The sequence below is a fragment of the Barbus barbus genome, assembly GCF_936440315.1.
Source record: "Barbus barbus genome assembly, chromosome: 6".
Taxonomy (NCBI): domain Eukaryota; kingdom Metazoa; phylum Chordata; class Actinopteri; order Cypriniformes; family Cyprinidae; genus Barbus; species Barbus barbus.
In genome coordinates this window covers 39,245,399-39,268,268 of record NC_136734.1, presented here as the reverse complement: position 1 = coordinate 39,268,268, position 22,870 = coordinate 39,245,399, and the positions used below count along the sequence as shown (strand labels likewise).

Sequence of the window (22,870 nt, the reverse complement as noted above, 5' to 3'; positions counted from 1 at the left end):
GCAACCAAAGAGTTTTTGAAGGGAAAGAAGTGGACTGTTATGCAATGGCCAAGTCAATCACCTGACCTGAATCCGATTGAGCATGCATTTCACTTGCTGAAGACAAAACTGAAGGGAAAATGCCCCAAGAACAAGCAGGAACTGAAGACGGTTGCAGTAGAGGCCTGGCAGAGCATCACCAGGGATGAAACCCAGCGTCTGGTGATGTCTATGCGTTCCAGACTTCAGGCTGTAATTGACTGCAAAGGATTTGCAACCAAGTATTAAAAAGTGAAAGTTTGATTTATGATTATTATTCTGTCCCATTACTTTTGGACGCTTAACAAGTGGGAGGCACATATGCAAACTGTTGTAATTCCTACACCGTTCACCTGATTTGGATGTAAATACCCTCAAATTAAAGCTGACAGTCTGCAGTTAAAGCACATCTTGTTCGTTTCATTTGAAATCCATTGTGGTGGTGTATAGAGCCAAAAATGTTAGAATTGTGTCGATGTCCCAATATTTATGGACCTGACTTTATATAGTTGATCATCTTCAATAGTTATGTAAATCCAAAAATGATTATGTAAATCCGTTATGTAAATATGCCGACGTATTTATTGAGATATAGTGGTACTGACTGTTTACAAGGATGGCTTTCTAATTTACATAATTATGTATATATGTATTGCATATACCATTGCATACTTTACAGCAGATAGAAGACATCCTGAAATATAACTTGTTGCATGTTTTTCTTGCTCATCTGTCAACTTTAATCTTCATGACGAATGCAAGGACTCATCTGAAGAAGGAGAAGCAGATACCGCATGCCTCTGTTGCATTTCGTCACATTTCGTGTTTAGAACATTATTAGTGTTCTTCATATGCGTGTGTGACTCCTCTCCGGCCTTGAAGAGTGAGTAGTTTTCTATTATGAAGGGAATGAGTCATCTGGGGGAGGGTGAGATTGGACCAGTCGCTGTCCGGTGGAGCCAGTCACAGGCTGGGGTCTAAACTTGGATAGGGAGGGTCTTCAGTCAGCTGTCGTGTGCGCCGAGCACTTTCTGGACTTTGTAGACCGGTAAATCACATATAAACCAGTGGAAAGAGCTTACATCGTCAGTAAACTTCTAGAACTCCTACATAAGCCCAGTCTTACGCGTAAACTTGGGTGCGTAATTACGCGCCCTGAGACTTTTTCAAACTGCGCTCTTTTTGATAATTGATTGAATTTCGGACTTCTAACAGGAACGCCACGTTTTGAAAGAGAAAACTTTTTTTTTGAAAACTTTTTCCCAGTTTCACCATGGCAGAAGGGGATTACTACACTATGGGCAACCGACAGAGGATTCCAAGGGATCCGTTTCGTGAACAGTCGCTCGCATCTCGATTTATGGACGATGACTTTGGACTGCCACCTTTTCACGATGAGTTATCTATGGACTGGCCCGGCTGGGCACGACCTCGACTGAGCACCCGCCTTGACGCGCCGTGGACGGGCTTCCCGCGGGGCTTCAGCGCCAGATACAGCGAGGGTCCGCGCCAATCCAGCGCTCCCCTGACCAACCCAGACGAGCCGTGGAAAGTGTGCGTGAACGTGCACAGCTTCAGACCTGAGGAGCTTAATGTCAAAACTAAAGAAGGTTTTGTAGAGGTGTCAGGTGAGAAAACACATCTGAAGTTTGAGAAAGAGGGGTAACTGATAACATATGTGATCCTGGAACACAAAACCAGTCATAAGTAGCACGGGTTTATTTGTAGCAATAGCTAACAATACATTGTTTGGGTCAATATTATTGATTTTTCTTTTATGCCAAAAATCCTTAGAGTAAAGTTTCATGAAGATATTTTGTAAACTTCCAACTGTAAATATATAAAAACTTATTTTTTTTATTAGTAACATTCATGGCTAAGAACTTCATTTGGACAACTTTAAAGGCTATTTTTTTTTTTTTTTTTTTGCACCTTCAGATTCCAGATTTTCAAATAGTTATATATCTCAGCCAAATATTGTCCTATCATAACAAACCATACATCAATGGAAAGCTTTTCAGGGGATCTCTTTGATCCTTACGACTGGCTTTGTGATCCAGGATCACATATTTTATAGCCTATAATAATAAATCATGGAATAACACAGAATGTTATATACAATACAACCAAAAAATAATAAAAAATTGATTATGAGACATGATATGAAACGTTTATTACCATAGGATTTTTGCCAATTTTTTAGTTATCATTTCTACATATGTTAACAAGGCCTCTTTTCACAAAACAATAAATAATAGATCTTGCCCTCAAGTATTTATTTATTTATTTGCATAAAGCATAACATAACTCCTTTAGTATCTTTTATTTCTACATTTTAAATTTTTTTGTTTATTTATATATTTATTTTCAAAGTACACAACTATTTTAGTACAAGTTTTATTTTTGTAATTTAGAAAAGTATTTATTTGCATAGAACACACAAATCATTTAGTACAAGTTTTTTTTCATTTAAAAACTATGTATTTATTTGCATAGAGCATGTGTTTTACTTTTCTAATTAGTTTTTCTAATGTAATACAAATTATCATTTTAAATTATATTATCAACACAACAATTACATTTTTGACCATTTTTTATTTACTATTTGATTTATTTGATTAATTAAATATAAAAATAAAAATAAAATCCCAGCAGGTTTTCAATAATGCCCTTTTGGGCTCCATATGCTTATTCCATACATCACTGCTGCGTGCTCTCGACTGTGGTTTGAGAATGGAAGGCCTTTGGCATGACTTGCACATTACCAGCAAATCTCTTGTAATCAGCCACCTGCTGAGATCCCTTGAGGATCACTCACATAAACACACTGAATTAGACCTCAAATAGAGAGTCCCACACTGCACGGCTTTTTCTCTTTAATGACTAAAGTTCTTTAGTAAAACTTATAAAGCGGAAAGGGCAAAGGGCAGTTGCTGTCTGCTCCAGAAATACTTTATATTTGTTGACTGTGACGGCAGGACAGAAGTTCAGAGTTCAGGAGAGAGCAAAGGCCTGCTGCGCTGGGATTTTTAGAAACACTGTGCTGGTATGCCAGCTGGGTCACTCAGTCACTGTGGGAGGAGGAGGACTCAACGTCACACAACCTCATTCTAAAAGTGTCACATGCAGATATCAAAGTGAACTACCCTCGCTCTGTTTTACCAAAGGCCTTTTCACAGACCTCAGATTCTGGTAACCAGTTTTGGAACACCTTGAAAATCAGCAAAACATTAAGTTCAACTTTGTCCTAAAGGAAAGCATTGTCAATCAAATGCCACAGACATGTCTTAACATCTTTATTTTTTAAAGGTAATTGCGACTTTTTTTTATCTCACAATTGAGTTTTATTCTCACAGTTGGGAGTTTATATCCCATAACTCAGTTTTTTTTTTTTTTTCTTCAAAATTGTGATTGCAAGTTCTTCCAAATTCTGAGGTTATTTCTCACAACTGTTAGATATAAACACAGAATTAGGAGGGGGAAAAAAAATTATATTTATAACTTGCAGTTCTAAGATATTAACTCGCAATTATGAGAAAAAAAGTTGGAATTGTGAGATATACTCTAAAATTCAGAGAAAGCAGCCAGAATTGTAAGATGTAAGCTAGAATTCCAAGAAAAAAAGTCACAATTTTGAGATATAAACTTGCAATTATGAGAAAAAAAAGTCAGAATTGCAAGATACGCACTAGTATTCTGAGTAAAAATCAGAACTGTGAGATGTAAACACAATTATGAGGAAAAAAGTCAGAATTGCGACATATAAACTCGCAAATTACAAGTTTATAACTTGCAATTGCGAAATGTAAACTTGCAATTATGAGAGAAAAAAAAATGAACTGTGAGATATACTCTAGAATTCCAAGAAAAAGTTACAACTGTGAGATGTAAACTCAGAATTATGGGGAGAAAAAAAGTCCAAACGGTGATTTGTAAACTCGCAATTACGAGAATTGAAAAATGTGGCAGAAATAAGCTTCCATATATACAGTATATATATATGTATATATATATATATATATATATATACATTGAAAAACTTTGCTCTCAAAATGTCCTTTCATTCGTATATATGTTATAAACTGTTATATTAGCTGCAGAGTATGAGCGTATTGACAGGAGGATAATCAATCAAATGTGTTTGTGCTCATAGTGTTCTCTAAAGAGCCAGTTATTGTAGACATGTAGCCGCGGCGAGACCCAGTGTGATATGACTGGCATTTAGTGACCAACAGCTGCAGAGAATGAGGCCAAGAGGCTTTTAAACAGGCCGTCTTGATTTGAAATAGCACAAAATATAATGTTGCCTTCACAATGACTGTAAAATGAAGGGACTCAACAAAAAAAAAGTCTTATATGGACAGAAAGTCTTAGACTATTAGAGTCTAATTTAATGTCAGTGTGGTAAAGGTTACACTTCTGTGCCAAATATTATAGCTTTTCATGAGCAACCAGTGCTGGGATCGACTTCAAGATACCTATATTGATGTTGCATTTAAAGCAAAAGCAATTCTCTACACCTCTTATTTAAAAACTGATACCTGCAGAATGTCATAAGCGTTGTATGGTCATATCGATCATCTCGCTTGAAGCCATCGATCTCTGCGTTAACAACTGCCTTTATGTCTTTTCACCAGGGAAGCACGAGGAAAAGCAAGACGAGGGTGGAATTGTTACCAAAAACTTCACAAAGAAAATTCAGTAAGTATCATGAATGTATCAAAAGTTTCCGGAGGCTTCTGATTTGGAACCTTCTAGAATGAGGAATGTCACTCGGAGTTATTAAAGCAACACAAAGCATTCCCACTCCTCCACCCACTCCAACCTCTCTGCTTTCTTCTCGCTCTTCAGAGTCAAATTGGATGGTAGACGCAGAGGAAAAGAATCAAAGTTAGGAGATAAAATAGAAAAGGGAAACTCTTGTTAGACTCAGACAACATATCATGTGGCTCTGATGTCTGCAGTAATTAAGCGACATAATGATTTGATTTTTTCCTCTCTTTTTTTTTTTGTCACCATGCTGTTTCTCTGTCAGAGACCAAGAAAGAGACTCTAAGAAAAAGAATTAAATTATTGAACAAATGCAGCACTATTTTAGTATTCTAACACAAGAGATATACACTATCATTCAAAAGTTTGGGTTCCAGAAAGTTTTTTTTTATTATTATTTCAATTTAACATGGATGCATTAAATTGATCAAAAGTGACAGTAAATATATTTCTAATCTTAAATATATCACGGTTTCAAAAAAATATTAAGCAACATTGATAATAATAAGAAATAGAGCAGGATAATATAATATGATATATTATAGCATTGGTGATAAGAATCTTGAGCAGTAAATCAGTATATTATTATGATTTCTGAAGGATCATGTGACACTGAAGACTGGAGTAATGATGCTGAAAATACAGCTTTGCTCACAGAAATAAATAAATTTTAAAATATATTTGAATTTAAAAACAGTTATTTTACATTATAATAATATTTTACAATATTACTGTTTTTACTGTATTTTTTTAATCATATAAATGCAGCCTTGTTGAACATAAAATACTATTTAATAAAAATAAAAAAAATCTTACTGAACCCAAACTTTTAAACACCATTATAAGTCCTTCTTCTACTTTTAGTCTAAACTGCTTATTACAGTGATGTTGACAGACCATGCTGGTATTGCGAAATGTTAGAGACTGGTTTCATTTGGTTCCAACAGTGTTGAATATTAGCATTCTGCTGAATTAAGAACACAATACTCTTATAGAAGATATAGGCCATGCATAAGTATTGGGTAGAATAATCCATTTTGTAATTAAATAGATTTTTTTACTGATAGCTTGGAATCTCAGTCTTTGTGTCTGAGTCACAGCGCAGGACGGCTGTAGCATTGCTGTGCTAATTGAATAGCATCAGGCCGCTGAAGGCAGCTACATGATGAGGTTTATATAAACTCCACAGAAGCTTGGCAACAAGCATGGAACCTTCCAGCCTTATTTGGCCATGATGACAGACAAAGCTCAGAGTCTCTCTGTCTATCTCTGTTGTGTCCTCTCACTCTCTTTCTAAAGGCAGAGAATAAAAAACAACAACAATGAAACACTACAGTAGCTCTGTTCTAAACCCTATAGCGAGCTCTAACTAGGCACCATAGGTGTAAAATGCTGATCCAAACAGCATTAGGTCAAAATTAAGTAGTATTAAATGTAGTTTTGTTTGATGTAGGGTCAGTACAATTTTTTTTTTTTAAGAAATTAATAATTATATTCAGTAAGGACACATTAAATTGATCAAAAGTTCCAGTAAAGGCATAATTTTACAAAGATTTCTATTTCAAATAAATGCTGTTTTTCTAAACTTTCTATTTATCAAAAAATTCTGAGGAAAAATGCATAGCGGTTTGTTCAAAAATTAAAAAATAAATAAAAATTAAGCAGCAAATAAGCACAATGAGTTCTGAAGGATCATGAGACATTGAGAACTGGAGAAATGATGCTGAAAAATTAGCTTTACCATGAATAAATTACATTTTAAAATATATTAAAATAAAAAACTTTTTTTTTAATTGTATATAATAAATAATAATTTATTATAATTAAATATTAATGTTTACTGTATTTTTGATCAAATGAATTCAGCCTTGGTGCACATAAAAAACTTTTCACTAACATTAAAATAATCTTACAGACTCCAAACTTTTGAACGGCAATATTCAGTGAGCATTTTTTTCCAGCCCAAATTTTTTTTGACAATGATAATATATTAAACATATTTAATATTCAATCTAATTAAAAAGGGTCAGGTTTGGTGTGTTTTGTATATTTTCATGCTTGTTAGAGTAGTACATCTCATCCTTAGTTTAGAAACTTGTTAAAGTCAAACTCTTTATGCGCTTCACATAAGGGTTTCTTTTTTCACTGTGGAGTTTTGCAGTGCATTTAGTAATATATTGCTGACCATGGAAATGTATTTATTTCCATACACTGTGTTAAGTATATAATTATTTTATCTAGCAATACCCAAACACTGCATTCGCCTCTCAAATCTCTAAAGCGGCCCTAAAAGTTCCCCCACCTCTTCACTTTTGCAGAAGAAGACCAGCAGGAAGTGACTTTGTATGATGTCACCATCCATTCATGTTCAAAACAAGTTCCACCCTTTCTCTGTAGAGCAGATATGAGTTTATGGTAATCCAGGCTTAAAGGCATCACAATTCAAACAGACAGTAAGAACTCCTCTCATTAAAACGGCTGCAGTCAGTCTGCCTGCCGGATGATTAGACAAGTGTGTAGATGGAAATTTCTGGTGATAAACTTTGCATCAGGAGGCGATTTGTAATAATTGGCAACAGACTCTATTTCTGAGCCCAGCACCTGGAGGGAGCAGGACTCGCTCACTTTCTCTCTCTTTCTCTCATTGCAAGTGATGGCAGGCAGAACATTTAAATGAAAACCACAAAATGCATTGGGAATTATCTTCTAGCCACAAGCTGCCACACAGAAAATGAAGTTTGTTGGAAATTAAACCAAAATGAGAATATACTGAGTACACGTGGGGATAGTTTGAGCAACTTGCACAATTCGGGGTTAATATCAACTTTAGACTCGAGTTAAAACTCAATTAGTCTGGGTTATGTTATGTTCAGGCAATACTGTGTAGTTGTTAATATTAAACTAACCTTTGTCAAATTGTAACATTTGATTTCAAGCTTTGTTTCAGAGTACAATCCAAAAGCGCTTTTTAAGGTGAAAAATTATGGTATGCATTTAGATATGTGATCCTGGACCAAAAAAATATGGTCATAAGGGTCTTTTTTTTTTTTACTGAGATTTACACATCATCTGAAAGCAGAATAAATAAGCTTTCCATTGATATATTGCTTGTTAGGATAGAACTGGCTGAGGATATTTGGTTGAGATACAACTATTTGAAAATCTGGAATCTGAGGGTGCAAAAAATCTAAATATTGAGAAAATTGCCTTTAAAGTTGTCCAAATTAAGTTCTTAGCAATGCATATTACTAATCAGAGATTAAGTTTTGTTCTATTTATGGTTGGAAATTTACATACTATTTTCATGGAACATGATCTTTACTTAATGTCCTAATGATTTTTGGCATAAAAGAAAAATCAATAATTTTGACCCATACAATGTATTGTTGGCTATTGCTACAAATATACCCCAGCGACTTAAGACTGGTTTTGTGCTCCAGGGTCACATATTAGCTTTGAAAACAGTGACAATTTATAATGGCCCAAATCAGAATCTGGTTCAATCTGTACCAAAGAGGTCTATCTTTATTGGCATTGGTGGTTCCATGAAGAAACTTTAACATCCATGGAAACTTTTCATTGCACAAAGGTTCTTTAGATAATTAAAAGGTTCTTCACCCTAAGAAAAAAGGTTCTTTTAAGAACTGCTTACTGAAAGGTTCTTTGAGGAACCCAAAATGGTTCTTTTATGGCATTGCTGTGAAAACCCCCTTTTGGAAATGTTCTACTCTTTCTTCTTTCACAGAATCCCATCCGATGTGGACCCACTCACTGTGTTCGCCTCTCTGTCTCCGGAAGGGGTTCTCATCATTGAAGCCCGGCAGACCCCTCCGTACTACCTCTACAGCAATGAAATGCCCGCAGAAGCCATGGAAGAACCCGAGAGCAGACATCAGGAACCCAGTATGGCTTCAGCCGAAGTCTTTGCAGCCAGGGAGTGAACGTGGGCTTACATGCCCTTGGTATTTGTTCCAAGCCAGTGCCAAAATCTAGTTTTATCAGTTTCATAAATTTACTTAAATCAAAAGTCATTAATCTGCTAGGGAGTAGTCCATAAATCAAATGTTACCCTACATGGTTGGATCAAATACCAGCAGCTTTCAGTTACTACGTCAGTGAAGAAAAATTAATGTGATAAAGCTACCAGTCAAATAACAAGGGAAAGGTATGAAATGAGATGAGACTAGACAAATTTCTGTAATAAAGAGTCTACGGCCATAAACATACTCTACGCAAGTACATAGATGCTAAAGCATGGTTAAACATTGTAATGGCAAGTCTCAGTCCTCAAGGGGGCGATAAAGCTCCCTTCAAATGTCAGCAATTTAAAGGTATAGTTCACCCAAAAATTCATTCATCATTTACTAGTCCACATGTTGTTCCAAACATGAATGACTTTACTTCCGCTATGGAACACAAAACATTTTTGTCCATACTATAAGTGTCAGTATGATCCAATGTTATTTTAAACCCCTTTGAGTTTCACTGCATGGACAAAAAAATTGTTCTTCAAACATTTTTTAAACTATCTTCTTGTGTTCCATAGAAGAAGGTCATACAGCTTTGGAACAACACAAGATTCTAAGTTAAGATTCTCCTTGCTTCATCATATTCTGATCCAATAGAGGACAACACTGGGAATGCAATGTATGCTTGTGTTGCAATATAAATTACTTTGAGACGCAAGCTTGCGTAGCTACAGTTTGTGTTCACATACTTGTGTAGAGTATGTTTGGACTTTCTGTCCCTCATATAAACCTAAACTTGTTTTGGCCCTGAGTTCAAATGGAAGTGCTCTTTTAATCATCTGAGTATTCGTCATGTTGGACTATTTATATGGTCTTCTCTGAGAACTGTGCGTAAATGCTTTCTCAAAGGCTGTTTATTGTCTCTTCTTCTTTTCTTTCTTATTTGTGTGTTTTTGTGTTTTTGTGTAGGGATGTATGCTATGCGTTTTTATAATAAATGACATTTATGAAAGCAAGCCTTTTATTTATTACTCCTCTCTGCAAATCTGTAAAGTTAATAAATGAGCTGCATTACAGATATAGCGGATGTTATTTTTCCTACAGCTTTACACCTGTTTGCTTATCCCACTTATATAACCTCCTGATGCTGTCGAGTAATAAACCTTGGTTTCTCTCTGTCTCACAATCCTCTGTCCTCTATCACATCTGGGTGTTCGCTTGGCAGATTGGCTGTGTGCTTATGGGAGCGACTCCATGGGAGTTGTCTCTGCACGGTGGCGGTAATTGGGTGACAGATTAGTGTGGAGATTATTCTGAACGCTTTGGCTCGCTTTCAATCTCCTCGATGAGGATGCGGAGAGAAAATATTGAAGAAAACGGTACTCCACTGCTGATTAACTGATGTGTTTGCCGATTGGATTTTTCTCCTCAAATCGATCTGCGCTCTCGCGTTGTATAATTTCCAGGGTTTGAGGTTAAGGAATCATGAATATAACCATGCTCGATAGGCGCTGGCACCATAACCATCCAAGTTAGATGAGAATTACACAATATTTACTAGAACTCGAGGGATGCAATATGCAACCCTATTCACTGCATAACAAATTAATATACAGTTCTCTGCAAGCACAACAAGAAATCAACTAGGTGCCACATTGACAATCTCTGTCTGTCACCTTTAGTTAGAAACATTTCTCAGCTTTCGCTGATTAATCGCTTGTATTATTGTAAAGCACAACAAGAAGCTTCACACAATCATGCTCAGGTCTTTATTAGTGCTAAGAAGATGCATGTTACAGTAAATTCAAAGGCTAAGGAAAGAGCTGGGATGTTGATATCTTGTAGCCTACATTTTTTCTACATCCATCTCCTTTTGGAGCACCTGCTGAGGGGTGATTGCCTCTTGGGTTTGCCCGAAGGTTGATCGCTCATCTTCTGTCACAGCAGGGTCTGTATATCCCTCTTCACCCTCCAGTTCTCGAGGCTGCATGACCTCTGCCTGCTCTCCTTGCTCAGGGGTGATGGTGTCTGGAGTCTCTGGAGCCTGAGGCTTGTCTGCAGACTCCTCTTCATCTCGCTCAGTGCCCTCAGTTGCCTCTTGAAAAGCAGCTTCTTTGTCCTCGTCTCTGGGATCACTGACCCGCTCTCTTCCAGACTCAACGGTACCCGCCGCAGCTTCTGAGGTGGACTGGGGTTGTGGTTCTCTAGATGGATCTACATCAGATACAGTCTGCTGGTCTGGTTCGGTGACCTGTCCACCCTCAGGATGCTCAGTTGAGACAGAGGGTTCAGGAGTTTCTCCTTCAAATGATTCTGGTTTAGCCTCGGCTTCAACACCAGTTTGAGGCTCATCTTGTTGTTTTCCTCCAATGGTTTCCTCCACCTGTGGCAAACGCGAAACAGTCTTTAAATTAAATCAATAGCTTAAATGCCACATCAAGACCCTAAAATGCCGGGGTCAGTGTACACAAAAATTATTCATTTTCTGGGTTGTGAAGAAAGGCCATATGTTCCCTGCGGGAAAATAAGCTTGCATTTAATCTCTTTGTAGGTTATTAGAACAATTATGAGCTTGGTAATTGGAATTGCTGGGTGATTAATTCATGAACTGACTTTAAATTTGCCATTTGACGTTTACAGGGCATTGCAGAATCGTATACCTCTAATTATTTCTGAAATCCTTTTTGCTTTAATGTAAAAAGCATTTTATTTTGCAGCCTGTTATTATGACTGCATGCTTTAATAAATTGGCATAAGCTGAAAAAGACAGGTAAACAATATCTAGCATTTCTAAAGCAAGACAATTTGAGTGGCCACCTTCTATGCAATAATATAACACAACTAAATAATTGAAATAATAGGTTTTGAGAAGTCTTTTTCTCTCCATGCCTGTATTACACCCAAGTTCCCCCTGCAAACTTAAATTGCTGTCAGCTTTTTGCCAATAGACTGGCTGATATTACAGCTCCTGGGAGACAGTTACTGTACCTGCGATGTCTAGCTTTTATACAAAACCAATTAGGTATCGGTGGATGGATGGATAGTGTTTACCCCTTGGATTTACCAAGAAAAGTATTCAGTAATGATAATAATGGTGCCATTTCACCATGAATGACAGAAGGCACCACTTAAATGTAATGGTGATGTATTGTAAACAAATGCAATGCATACCACCCAGAACACTCAGTGCCTAATTTTGAGCTTCAATAAGTGAAAACGTTCAGACTGTATGATTACAGATTAAACAGCTGTCAGAACTAATCGATACCTGGATGGGGATATTGACATCAGCAGGGGGGGGGATGCTGGGTAACGGTGCTTCCACTGTAAGGATCCCATCGGCTGACAGACACGACTGGAGACTTTCAGCTTCAACACCACCTGGAAGTCTTAGGTAGTGGTGAGAAAAAAAAAATCTGTTCATTTGTTTTTATTGATCAACAGCTTTGTGAAAATTTCACACACACTGTGCTAAAACAGAATAAAATAGACTATTAGTCTACCATTCAACTGATTTAAAAAATTTAAAAGTTTTATTCAGCAAGAACACATGAAATTGAACAAAAGTCACAGCATATAGACTTTTACACAAAATTGCAAGTAACTTCTGCTTCATTTCACAATATTACTGTTTTTACTGTATTTTTGATGTACTTTTGAATATGCTTGTTAACACTTACGTGTATTTTCTTGTGAAACATCTTGAAATGTAACCATGCTCATCTTGTCTTTCCTCATGCTTTCCTATAGATCAGTTATTAACACAAAATTGAGAGATTAATAACTTTAGCTCAAAGAAGAGCATTTGATATGTTTGTGATTTTTTTTTAAATACTAAAAATGGAACTTTCAATAAATAGTGTCATTTAGTAGCTGATATTAAATACAAAATTATATATGAAGAGTTCAGATGCAAAAGCCTCGAAGTGCCATTTCTTATAAAATTTGCATTTTTATCAGGCTACTATTTATGTTCAGTTCTTTCACTTTAATTGCATAGAAAATTACCTATACATTGCCATAAGAGTAAAATGAATAAACCTAAACATAGTAGCCTGATAAAAATGCTCATTTCAGATGATATATATATATATATATATCCTTTTACAGTAGTCTTTGTCACCCATACCTGCAACTACTAAAAGTCCATCCTGTATTTTGACAGTGATCTCCGAGGGAGCAAACTGATTGACATCCAAGCTAATTTTCCACTTGCACACCTCACCAAACACTTCCGACACCCCTCCACTCATCTCCCTTTGCATTTTAGACATGTGCTGTCCTGGGGCCTGAGTGAACACGGGTGTGCGCAAGTACCCGGGCCAAGACGACGTCCCCAGCCTCCTGAAGATGCCTTCCATCCAGCTGAGGTCTTGAGGGTCCAATAACGGAGGCAGGCCGTAGTGTTGGTTAAAGATTACGCTGGGCCATCTGTAACTCAGGGGATTCCAAGATACATCATGACAATATTGAGGCCTGGATGGCGACTTGATAGCATCCGCCATAGTGAGAAAATCAAAACACGAAAGGAAGAAAAAGATTCAGAAGGTCCAGCCCCAGTACGATTAAAGAAGCGCTAGCTGTACCAAAACGAGACCACTGCACAATAAAAGCAACCCCAAATCTGAGCGGCAGACATCGCAGACACTGTTTATATAGCGTCCTTGTGTTTTAACACTTACTAAGCGCTAACCATGATGCGACCAGAGGAGAATGTAGGAACGAAGTGATGGCTAGGTAGTTCAATCTGCTGCTGGAAGGGTGGAGGGGCTCTATGGGAGATGCTAATTAAGGATATTTATAGATCTAAAAGGGAAGCAACACATAGCTATTTGATGAGTATGAACAGCCCGAGTGAAGTCCTGCTTAGTCTGTGACAGGAAAAGAGCTTTTTATTGAAGTGATCGTTAATGGTGATGTAGAAACTATTAAAGTGTTGAGGTGTCTATACAGAGGTTGTGAAGTGCTTGTTAACTTTATTTCCTGGAATCCGAATGAAAGAGTGCACAGGGGACTTTCTTTAATGGGCCCAGTGCAGCCAACTCACCCTTATTAATCTCAGCGCTGAGGCATACAGCTGCTGCATAATTATGTTTGCTCAACACTTTATTGTTGTGTTCAGGTTCTATTTAATATTCTGTATATTGGGAGTCTGTACCTGGTGTGCAATATGATTAAAAATTTATATCATTGAATATTATTTCGCTAAGTGTTACTATGAAGATGTTGTCTGTTTTAAATATTGCACAGTTTGTCCTCAGCAATATCTGTGATGCACAACTGTGCTAATAATCCATCCAGCATGGCTTCAAAAACCGTGGGCCAGGCTGGTTTTTTAATCGTCTTGTTACCACTGGAGACCAAATGGCCAACATTAGGCTGAGTTTGCACTGAAGACTGCTGCTGATTTGATATGCCTGAATATATCTGAACTGTCGTTCAAAAGTTTGAGGCTGGTAAGATTTTATTAATATTTGTGAAAGAAGCCTCTTAAGCTCACCAACGCTGCACACACTACCGGTCAAAAGCTTGAGAACAGTAAGTCTTTTCTGCTCACCAAGCCTGCATTTATTTGATCCAAAGTACGGAAAAAACTATTTAAAACAACTGTTTTCTATTGGAATATATTTTAAAATGTAATGTATTCCTGTGATTTCAAAGCTGAATCTCCAGTCACATGATCCTTTGGAAATTTTCTAATATTCTGATTTGCTGCTCAAATTTTTTTTATAATTTTAATTTTTTAATTAAATTTTAAATTTAATTAATTTTTAGTAGAATTTTTTAAGTTTTTTTTTTATGAATAGAAAGTTCAGAGGAACATCATTTATCTGAAATAGAAATCTTTTGTGACATTATAAATGTCTTTATAGTCACGTTTGATCAATTTAAAGCATCCTTGCTAAATAAAAATATTAATTTCTATAATTTCTTTACCAAAAAAAAAAATTAATTATACTGACTCCAACCTTTTGAATGGTATAATAGTGTATAATGTTACAAAAGCTTTTATTTCAGATAAATGCTGATCTTTGGATCTTTCTATTCATCAAAGAATCCTGAAAGAAATGCTCAACTAAATATTGATAATAATAATAATAATAATAATAAATGTTTCTTGGACAGCAAATCAGCATATTAGAATGATTTCTGAAGGATCATGTGACTGGAGTAATGATGTTAAAAATTCAGCTTTGAACTCACAGGAATAAATTGCATTTTAAAATATAGTCAAAGAGAAAACAGTTTTTTAAATAGTAAAAATATTTCAAAATTTTACAGTTTTTTCTGTACTTCAGATCAAATAAATGCAGGCTTGGTGAGCAGGAGAGACTTCTTTAAAAAACATAAAAAATCTTACTGTTCAAAAGCTTTTGACTGGTAGTGTATATTTGATTAAATAAAGTAAAAACTGTTTATTGTGAAATATTGTTACAATTTAAAATAACAGTTTTTTTTATTTTAATATGTTTTAAAATGTAATTTATTCTTGTGATGGCAAAGCTGAACTTTCAGCATCATTACTCCAGTCTTCAGCGTCACATGATCCTTCAGAAAAATCAGAAACATTTCTTATTATTATCAGTGATGAAAACAGTTGTGCTGATGCTTTTTTTTTTTTGATGAATAGAAAGTTTTATTAGAAATAAATGTATTTATTTATTTGTAAAATTGTAAATGTTTTTACTGTCACTTTTGATAAATTTAATGCACCCATACTACATAAGTGTATTCAGTTTTTTCAAAACCATACTTACCCCAGTCTTTTGAATGGTATTGTACAGGATATAATCCATTATAATTTTAATGAACTGATAACGGTTCTTCTCTCAACCCAAAACAGTGAAAATGGCAGTTCAGAGGCATGTTTCTTCAGATTCTGGATCTTGCAAAGTTGACAAACCGTATAAATGTGAGATGTTTTGGGAGAGATTTGACCGCAGACAGGAACCACTGACCCGTAGAGTCTACAGTTCACTCAGACGGAGCTGCGCTGAGGATGTGCTGGAGTCACTTCACCTGGAACCAAAGAATCTCATCACAAATTATCTGGGACAAGACAAGGTACTACGATCTAAGCAAGACATCACAAGCATATTAATAAGATCAGTTTAATGAAGTTTAATTCTAAACAGCTGGACAAAGGATAGTAAATTGTGTAGTGTGACAAAAAAAATAAAAATAAAATATATATATATATATATATATATATATATATGTATTTATTTTATTATTTTTTTAATGTTTGATTGCATATAATATTTGAGCTTATATTCAAGGAGGTGGGAAAAACAAAGGTTTTATTCAGAGGTCCAACCTAAGTAAAAATATGATTTTTTGCCAAGTTGCTGATATTTATATGGCCAAAAAGATGAAATTCTGATAGTTTGTAATGTAAATCAATAAGATCTTAATTATCAATAAATATTAATTAAATATCTAAATATAAATAAATAAATATTTAATATTTACATGCTTATTTTTATGATCAAATATCTGTTGTAGTGTGTGTGTGTGTGTGTGTGTGTGTGTTTGTGTGTGTGTGTGTGTGTGTGTGTGTGTGTGTGTGTGTGTGTGTGTGTGTGAGTGTGTGCATGTTTATGTGGTTTATGAGGACACAAATTTGTATAATGACATGGGTATGACAGAGGTATTACAATATGAAGGTGGTTTATGAGGACACTGCCTATGTCCCCGTAATTCAAAAGGCTTAAAAAACATACTAAATGGTGTTTTTTTGAAAATCTAAAAATGCACAAAGTCTCCTGTGAGGGCTATGTTTAGGTGTAGGGTTGGTGTAGGGCAATAGCACACACAGTTTGTTCAGTATAAAAACCATTACACCTATGGAGAGTCCCCATAAACCACAAAAACCAACATGTGTGTGTGTGTGTGTGTGTGTGTGTGTGTGTGTGTGTGTGTGTGTGTGCGTGTGGAGGGCAAAACATATAATGCAATGTAATACAATGATAATTAAAAGATCAAAAGCTTGATGCATAATATTTGATTTTCACATTTAACATGATTTTTCTAAATTCTGAATGTTTTTTTGTTTACATTTTAAAAATCCTTTTTTTATTGTATATGTGAACATTAGAGAAAACATTAAGAGAACATTTAATTTTATCATTTAGAGAATATTATGGGAATGTTTTCTGAAGTAACATCCAACTAAAATGTTTCAGAAAATTATGATGTATAAATAAAGTTTTTGTGCTAATGTTTTGAGAATGTTATTAAATACCAGTTGACTTTATAACAGAATGAATGTTCTGCTAACATTACTGAAAGAATGTGTGTTTATAAGTTCAGAAACCATTCCCTGTTAACTGGGAGACTTTTTTAAACTTAACTACCTTCCTTTTTGACTCTGATGTGATTAGTGTGGACTTTTTCACCCATGGCACACTGTCCAAGCTCTCCTCACCTCCGCAGGCCATACACATCTGTCTTGATCCTTGAACTAAAGTACTCCAATTACTCTTAAAGGACATGGATACAGAGCAAATTAATGACTCTGACAGCATCACCTGTGATAAGGGCATCACCTTTTCCCTCTTTGCACTTCTTTTCTCTTGTGCTGAGACAGCCTGTTCCATAGAGGCCTGTAGCTTTAACAGTGAAGGATAGTCTCCAGTCCTGCTGAGGTGTTCAGCACGGCTCTGTGCTCCTCCCAGTGGCTTTTCATAACCCACACAGACGTAAAGAATGAGACGCAGAGGCTGTCATTTGAAACACAATTACTCCTGTGAAGTGGGCCTCCGCAATGCCATCACTTCCTATAACCACATGCCTTAAACAGCTACAGATTTGCAGAGAGCCTAAGGCATTATGGGACTTTACAATGTCAAATGAGTGCCAGAGCTGTGAGCATTGCATTTATTATCATTATATGTTTAGGCATGCATGGGCAGGTTGCTTTTGTGTGTTCTCAGTATTTAAAGCAGAGGGAAGCTGCTTTATATGCAGGATACTCATAATTAAAAGTAATTAAGTCAAGCTGCCCTCTTGAAAGTAGTTTGCAAATATTAGAGATAATGAGGCAGTATCTTCATTAATGTTTAGCTTTCAGATGTTGCCAAATTTAACTGGCACAAAACAACTATAACTATAAAACCATTTGCAAATTCTGTTAATTTATAATTGAATATATAAACTCAAAACTAAAGCTATGCACTTATTTTGCAAAAAAAAAAAAAAAAAAACGTCTGATCAATGACAGAAATTAACTTTCCTATGAAAAGGCTATTTAAACTGTTTTCCATGGGTTTGTTTGTTTAATTATTTATTTGTTTGTTTTTAACCTTTGTGTGGGTATTTTCCTATTCTTTAAATATATGTCATCCTTTATGAAAAATCTTACATCTTAAAAAAAAAAAAATTAAGACAATAAATTCACATTCCAATTAAATCAGGGTAACTCTTTATTTTAGGGTTGCTTATTAGCATGCATATTACTAGAATATTAGCCATTTATTGTTACTAATTAAGCACATATTAATGCCTTGTTCTACACAAATCCCTAATCCTACCCAATACCTAAACTTAACAACTACCTTACTAACTATTAATAAGCAGCAAATTATGCATTTATTGATTAAAAGTCATAGTTAATAGTGAATAAGTGAAAACCTATTCTAAAGTGTTACTGAAATTGGTATCAACAAAATCCATCCTTGCACTGCAGAGGAAGCACAAAAGCAATTGCATAATGTTAAGGGATTACTGTTTTAACTATAAGAGCTTGACTACAGAAATATGATTTTTTTTTTTTTTTTTTTTAAAGGGAAGATACTTTAATTAGTGATTAAATGATTAAATGTAGAGTGGCGCAAAATCGTTGTCACTGAATCCATTCATTGAACGAATGATTGATTCAGTAATGAACTAAGTGACTGTCCATGAATGGAGGGTTGAATCACTGACTCGATCCGTTCAATAATGAAACACTTGACAAAATACAGCAAAATCAGACCACATTGTGTCTAAAATGTAAATCACTTGCTATTAAACTTCTGGTTTAATAAACTGTTGCATAAAGCCAATATCGTCACGATATTGGAGGAAAACAGCACTCTTGCTCGTGTGGTAACTGTACAACTCATATATTTGTCCTATTAACCCGCATTTTGATAATCAGATTTTTTTTATGTATATATAAATACACACGCACAGTATATATTTTGAATGTATTTGCGTGTATATATTTACATTTATATATAAATATATTTAATATACAAACATAACATATATTTCTTAAATATACACAGTACACATATATATTATGTAAACAAAAACTTTTATTTTGGATGCAATTAATCGTTTAACAGCACTAGTTAAAATTGATGTTGCAGCCCCTTGGCTTTCATTGCGGAAAAAATTACTTGTTATTGTAAACATTCAACTTCTAATTATAAAATGGTAAATAGAATTCATAAAAATCGTTCTTTTGAATGTAAATGCGAGACTTTGTACATTATTTTGAACACGTTTATAGCGTTGCTCACAGTTAAGTCTCAGTTAAGGTTGAAAATCCTGCTCCGCTAATCTATGCATTAAGCATCAAATGCATTCTGAATGCTGTAATCGTGTCCATAAACCTCACTGATTATGGTCCTGTTGAACATATTATGTCATTTTTAGTAACTAAGCATGGTCAATGTGAAGTCGACTCGCTCTTTAAGGTAACCACTCTTTAAACTGTGTTTAAATGCAGCTCATATGTTGTGGCTTTGAGGCCCAGCAGGGGTAGAGCAGTGGAGGCAGAGCTTTCTGGCATGTCTGGCTCAGACACAAGCAGATTTACTGCAAATGAGATCATCTATCAGCAGGGGAGAGGGAGGATGTGGACAAGGGCATGGAGGACATGAGTGAGGGAGCGGCCGGAGCAGAGACCTCTGCCCGAGAAAGGACACATTCTTTCAGCCTCTGTCTCTTTTTCTACCTCTTTTCCAGAATTATGAGACGGATCTGACCTGTGGTATTTCATAGTGTAGGGAGACTGCATTCAGAGATGCATGCACTTTTACAGTGAACTGAAGCTTGTGATGACTGTTTTTGATTTTATTTCGGGCATTTGCCTTTATTTGAAAGAATAATAGAAATAATGCATAACGCAAATTTATATTTTCATATACTTACATCACTATATATAACACACTATATTAAAGGCACAGCTAAATGTGACATTTATTATAATGGATTTATGGGAAGACTGTTTTTGGTTCACGTAAATGAAAAGTAATTTTTTCAATGTTTTGTAAACGTTATATGCCTATTAAATGTTTAAAATGATGGCACAAATTTTATTATAATTTGAATGGCTATATGTACTTATTTTATCCTAAGAAATTGATTAAAAATCAATTTAACAGGCATCAGTATCAGTATCAGTGTTGGTACAAGTGATACTGAATTTAATTCATAGTAAAAAATATGTTATTAAACAAATATTTTAAATATACTGCCTTTATGTGTTTCTACATTATTTTGAGAATATTAAATAAAAAAATATGTATTTTTATTACAAACTTTAATTTTCAGTGCAATTAATCCTGATTAATTAAATAAAAATGTATATATATATATATATATATATATATTTTTTTTTTTTTTTTTTTTTTACATTGAAACATTATGACAAATGAAGAAACAAATATTTAAAATGATTTACTATTTCTAGGATAATAAGTATAATTTGTAATGATTTCGTTTCTTTTCTTTTTATTAAATGAGAAAATAAAACACTATATATATAATGAGCTAACTGCTGTGCAACATCTCTGACAAAGCCTGAAAAAAATGTAGATCTTCATTATCACTAAGAGGGGAAAAGCTTTAAGCACTTTGTCTGTAATGAACTTCTGTTATATTGTGATGTCTTCTCTGGATTCTGTGGGCTGTACTTTAATTCTCATTTCTATGCAACTGTTCTGGTAATAAAATCATCCTGAAATTACTTGTGTTTTTCTACAAGGTACCAAATGAGAAGATCTCTGAAGTTGATGACGTTCTCGTTCACGAAACCCCTCCACATTCTTCACAGGAAAACGAGGTGTGAGGCTTTATCTGCATTGCTCTCACACGTACCCAATGATTATAACTCTACACACTGGTCCTGTTTCTGCAGCTGAGTGAAAAGTATGAGACGGCACATGGCATAGGTGCAAACGAACGTGTTAATTAAAGTCAGCCGATTCACTGTGCAAATAGATGCAGGTTCTATGTGGAATGTCACATTTGGAGAAGTTCAAGGGGTCATTCTAGGGTCCTTGCCCTCATTTTAGCATTCCTTGCCTTTTGCATTTATGAGTTGCTGTTTAAAAATGGGAACTTTTAAGGATGGCCAAAAAGAGGCCAGTGCTGTGTTGTCCGTACAAATGATTTGATGATCATTTACATGGGGTTTATATGCACAGAACATTACAAGATTATAATTGATGCAAATTTTGCACTTTTTCTGATTAAATATGTCACCAAGGTCAAATTATATAGCAAAATTAGGTCACACTTTATATTAGGTGGCCTTAACTACTATGTACTTACATCAGAAAAAATAAGTACAATGTACTTATTGTGTTGATATTGTATTGCAAAACACTTCTGCTGCTATTGAGGTGGGATACGGGTAAAGTTAGGGGCAGGTTTGGTGGTATGGGTAGGTTTAAGAGTGGGTTAAGGTGTAAGGGATGGGTCAACAGTGTAATTATAAATGTAATTACAGATGTAACTACTGTGACGAGTCGGCTGCCTCCCCCCTGTCCATCATCACCACCCCGTCCCATATTCGCCGCCCTTCACCAGGCTCCCGACAGGAGTGGGTGTGTGAGAGAGGAGGGGCGCTGAAACAGCCAGGGCTGGCGGCGTGTGATGAGGCGCACCTGACGTGAATAGAGCCTCATCACCGCCGCCGTTAAATGCCGAACGCGCCTCTCCTCGTGAGACCGGTCTCTTCCCGTGCATGCACGCTGGTGTCCTCGTGGGTCCAGGAAGGGAGCGTCGAGGAGGACTGCCGCACCCGTTAGGCGGCTGACGGGCTTGGATGCCGAGCCGCCGAGTCCCCCAGAAGTGCCGGGATCCCGAAGATGGACGAAGCCGCGCCAGAGACGCCGCCGCCACTCGCTCCCGGCCCCGAGAGGGGAGCGCGTGCGGCCACCGGACTCCGCCCCTTCCCTGGACCCTTCCCTCCTGAACACTGCCCTCCTGCACAGCCCCGCAGCACGACGAGGACACCAGATCCCCGTTTATTTTGGACACTTTTCCCCCTTTGGACACTTTATTTTGATATATTGTTTAATAAAAACTTCTCCGAGGCTTGACGCCACGCCCACTGTGTCTGTCGTTGGCTCCTCCCGCCACACTACATATAGGTATTTTTAAAAATATAAGTACAATGTAAGAACATGTATGTACACAATAAGTGCATTGTATCGAATTATATATTTAAATGTAAGTACATAGTAGTTACCTAATATAAAGTGGGACCAAAAGGGTATATATGGCTATGAAGTTATATAAATGTCAAAGTAGTAGTAAGTACTTAATTTATAAATAATTGTATTGAGCAGAATGCATTAAATTGATCAGAAAACATTTGTAAGGTAAAAAAAAAAACTAATAATAATAAATGCTGTTTTTAATCACTTTCCACGTGTCAAAAAATCCTGACACAAATGATCAGAGTTTCCACGTTAAGCAGCAACATTGATATTAATTTTTAAAAATTCTTGAGCGCCAAATATTAGAATGATTTCTGAAGGATCATGTGACACTGAAGACTGGAGTAATGATGCTGAAAATTCAGTGCTGCCATCAGAATTATTTAGATTTTACAATGTGTTACAATAGAAAAGCTGTTTTAAAGTGCAAGAATTTGTATAATCCTTTTGTTGAGCCTTGTTGATGAATATTTCCAAAACCTTCTGATGAAAAGATGTTCTTTGGTTCATTCTCATTGTTTAATCCCCCCATAGAAATCCCGGTCGTGGAAGAGAGAGGACACGGCTCTTCGAAAACACTTATGGTTTGGATTCCAGCTGTGCACTAATTATTGTTTATGTCTGCATCAATATGCTGTTGCAGTTTAGCTCCAGTGAGCGGCGTTCCACAGATGC

General features: G+C 35.9%; 2 protein-coding genes across 2 annotated transcripts; one reads left to right on the top strand and one right to left on the bottom strand.

Moving 5' to 3' along the window:
• The first annotated feature begins 948 nt into the window (after positions 1 to 948).
• LOC306871257 (heat shock protein beta-8-like) lies at positions 949 to 9,940 on the top strand. Its single transcript, XM_079419056.1, has 3 exons — positions 949 to 1,646; positions 4,656 to 4,719; positions 8,534 to 9,940. Exons 1-3 carry the CDS (start codon positions 1,292 to 1,294, stop codon positions 8,727 to 8,729), a joined length of 615 nt encoding a protein of 204 aa, XP_079275182.1. The 5' UTR covers positions 949 to 1,291; the 3' UTR covers positions 8,730 to 9,940.
• A 566-nt stretch (positions 9,941 to 10,506) lies between these two features.
• LOC306870788 (uncharacterized protein) lies at positions 10,507 to 13,261 on the bottom strand (the record flags this gene model as incomplete). The annotated part of the gene is made up of 4 exons (XM_079418202.1): positions 10,507 to 11,139; positions 12,025 to 12,145; positions 12,437 to 12,500; positions 12,886 to 13,261. 4 exons carry the CDS (start codon positions 13,259 to 13,261, stop codon positions 10,603 to 10,605), a joined length of 1,098 nt encoding a protein of 365 aa, XP_079274328.1. The 3' UTR covers positions 10,507 to 10,602.
• Positions 13,262 to 22,870: the final 9,609 nt, after the last annotated feature.

Excerpts from the sequence above, each read along its gene's own strand:
- LOC306871257 (XM_079419056.1), top strand. The coding sequence starts at position 1,292 with ATGGCAGAAGGGGATTACTACACTATGGGCAACCGACAGAGGATTCCA. Across the intron at positions 1,647-4,655 it reads AGGTTTTGTAGAGGTGTCAG|GGAAGCACGAGGAAAAGCAA; the intron begins GTGAGAAAACAC and ends TCTTTTCACCAG. Across the intron at positions 4,720-8,533 it reads AACTTCACAAAGAAAATTCA|AATCCCATCCGATGTGGACC; the intron begins GTAAGTATCATG and ends CTTCTTTCACAG.